Source organism: Setaria italica, chromosome VI, assembly GCF_000263155.2.
Source record: "Setaria italica strain Yugu1 chromosome VI, Setaria_italica_v2.0, whole genome shotgun sequence".
Taxonomy (NCBI): Eukaryota; Viridiplantae; Streptophyta; class Magnoliopsida; order Poales; family Poaceae; genus Setaria; species Setaria italica.
Genome location: NC_028455.1, coordinates 18,461,403 through 18,464,062, shown reverse-complemented (window position 1 = coordinate 18,464,062; position 2,660 = coordinate 18,461,403). Strand labels below are relative to the sequence as shown.

The following is a 2,660-nucleotide window of genomic DNA, read 5'->3' as shown; positions in this document are numbered from 1 at the left end:
CAGAGAGCTGAATAGCTCATGGTGATATTGCGGACTTGTCATTACAAGCTGAGTTTGGAGACTTTTTCCCAGAGAGCTGAATAGCTCGAGCAGACTTGTTATTACAAGCCGCAATTGGACAATTTTGCCGAAGGAGCTGAATAGCTCAAGCAGACTTGTTATTACAAGACGCAATTGGACAATTTTGTCCAAGGAGCTGAATGCTCTTTAGAGTTGTGCAGATTTGTTATTACAAGCTACAATCAGCCAGAGATAAGTAGTTGAATTATGACAAAAATATAACTGATTAATTGAATTGTAAATCTACAACTAGGGCCGATGGCCGATTACATGAATATGTAAATCTACATTAAGGACAAATCGATAGAGTTTCTCAATGTTCCATGAGTTGTCAATGTGTTCACCAGATGGGTATTGTAGCTGATATGATCCAGGTCCAGTGACCTTGGAAACGATGAAAGGCCCCTCCCATGGTGAGTTGAGCTTGTACAACCCCTTGGTGTCCTGGATACGGCGAAGGACCAAGTCACCTATGTTGAATGATCGTTCCTTGACATTTTGGTCGTGGTAGTGACGAAGGCCTTCGAGGTATCTTGCGGACTGGACGAGTGCTACACAGTGAGCTTCTTTGAGACTATCAATGTATAGATGCCTTGTTTCTTCTACTACACCTTCCTCATACTGCTTAACTGTTGGGGATTTCTGCATGACGTCGGCGGTAGCACGGCTTCAGATCCATAGATGAGAAAGTAGGGTGATTGCCCTACAAGCTTGCATGGTTGGTTACATAGCCCCCTAAGTACATTGGGTAGCTTCTTGAGCTACTTGCCTCCCTTGGTGTTGGAGATGTCGTGCAGCCTTTTCTTGAGAGCGTCGAGAACCATCCTGTTGGTGCGTTCAACCTGGTCGTTGGCCCGCGGACGAGCGATGGAGACGTACCGAACGTTGATGCCACTGTTCTTGTAGTATTCCCAGAACCCATGGTTGTTGAAGTTTGAACCTTGGTCCATGATTATGAGATTGGGAAAGCCGTAACGACGAACAAGCTCGTTGAGGAAGTTGAGTACTCTGTCTTCTTTGGGGTAGGTGACTGGCTTCACCTCGATCCACTTGGTAAAGTTGTCGATGGCCACCAGAGCTCGGTCGAACCCTCCCGGTGCAGTTGGTAGAGGGCCAATCATGTCAAGCCCCCAGCATGCGAAGGGCCAAGATGGTGGTATGGTGATCAGCTTGTAGGCAATGACATGTTGTTGCTTGGCAAAGAATTGGCACCCTTGACATCGGCGAACTAGTTCCTGATCTAAAAGCTTTACCCACGATTGTCCGTGAGGATGCATGTTTAGCATCCCTTGTTTCAATTAAGCTTTCAAATGGTAATTTGGGTGTTAAGCACTTAAATCACCCTCAAACTAAAATCTTTGCAACTTTCACATTGAAATGCAATTCAAGCTAGTAAAGCACAAAATGGGGCAATTTGAAATAAAATAGGGCTAGACAAGAATTTAAACTTGCAAACAAGCCAAATTAAGTGAGAAAAGGTAGAAAGCACCCAAAAATTCAAATGCCAATGTGAACGGACATTTCAAATGCACTAAGTGTTCAAACAAGCCTCAAAAGCTCTAATTGGGGGTACTTGTCAAAAATCAAATTTCATATAAGAACTCAACTTTTGGTAAATATGAAAGTTGTAGAACACTTCAAAAACAAATAACTTTTGTTATTTGCACTTTTCCTGATTTTGAGTGGAAGACATCCAAATATAAGTTCAAAGTTTAGCAAATTTAGGAAAAATTCAAACTCTTTTCAAACTGGCGTTCTACCAGAGTTTGAGCCTTGTTATCTCCCAAACTGGACAAATTTTCACCCTTGAGCCTTCGTAGATCTTGTAGAGGGTAGTATGGACAGCAACTCTTACATTCGAAAAATTTCAAGTTCAGTTCAATCTTTTGGAGAAATATCGGTTTGAACTCGCTGCCAGCACGCACACACGCCACGGCACATGCGCTCCAGAGCACCGCCATCGTGCCACGGCACGTCGCGCCACGCCATGCGGTGCCTCGATGTTCGCGCAGGCCACGGCCAGCCCTCGCTAGTGACGCGACCCGATGGCTCCTGGCTCTTGCCCAGTCATGGGGCGTGCAAATCCTCTCCCTACCACGCCACATCCTCCCCGGTCAACCCCTGTTGCGCGCCCACACGCCTGACCACGACTCGCCACCATGTCACCGCATGCCATCCACCATCGCCGCTTCGCCACTTGCCGCCGTTGACGTGACGACACGCCCGCCAACCCACGTGCGAGGCAAGAAGAATTTTGCAGCGCCAAATCCTGCCCCGCCAATGGCCGTTGCTCGCCCACGCGCGCATCCTTGCCCTGGCCAGTCACCGCCACCACTGCTCTGCACCGCCAGTAGCTCGCCACACCTCTGTCTCCTCCCCGAAGCCCCTCTGAGGCTCCCTGGCATCCCTATCCCTTTCCCCTTTTCCCCTTGGTGCTTATAAAAGGGCATCGAGGCCCCTCGACGGCATTTCACTGCCGCCAATCGCCCCACGGAAGCGCAGTTGTTCCGCTGCCGCACCCCATCATCGGGAGCTGCCTCCCGAACATCGCCGCGACCACCTAGCCTTTTCATTGCGCCACCCACGCCCTACCAAAGCTC

General features: G+C 48.6%; 1 protein-coding gene across 1 annotated transcript; it reads right to left on the bottom strand.

Moving 5' to 3' along the window:
- Window positions 1-821: 821 nt before the first annotated feature.
- Window positions 822-1,181, bottom strand: LOC101780997. Its single transcript, XM_004974544.1, has one exon. It carries the CDS (start codon window positions 1,179-1,181, stop codon window positions 822-824), a length of 360 nt encoding a protein of 119 aa, XP_004974601.1.
- Between the last annotated feature and the right edge of the window lie 1,479 nt (window positions 1,182-2,660).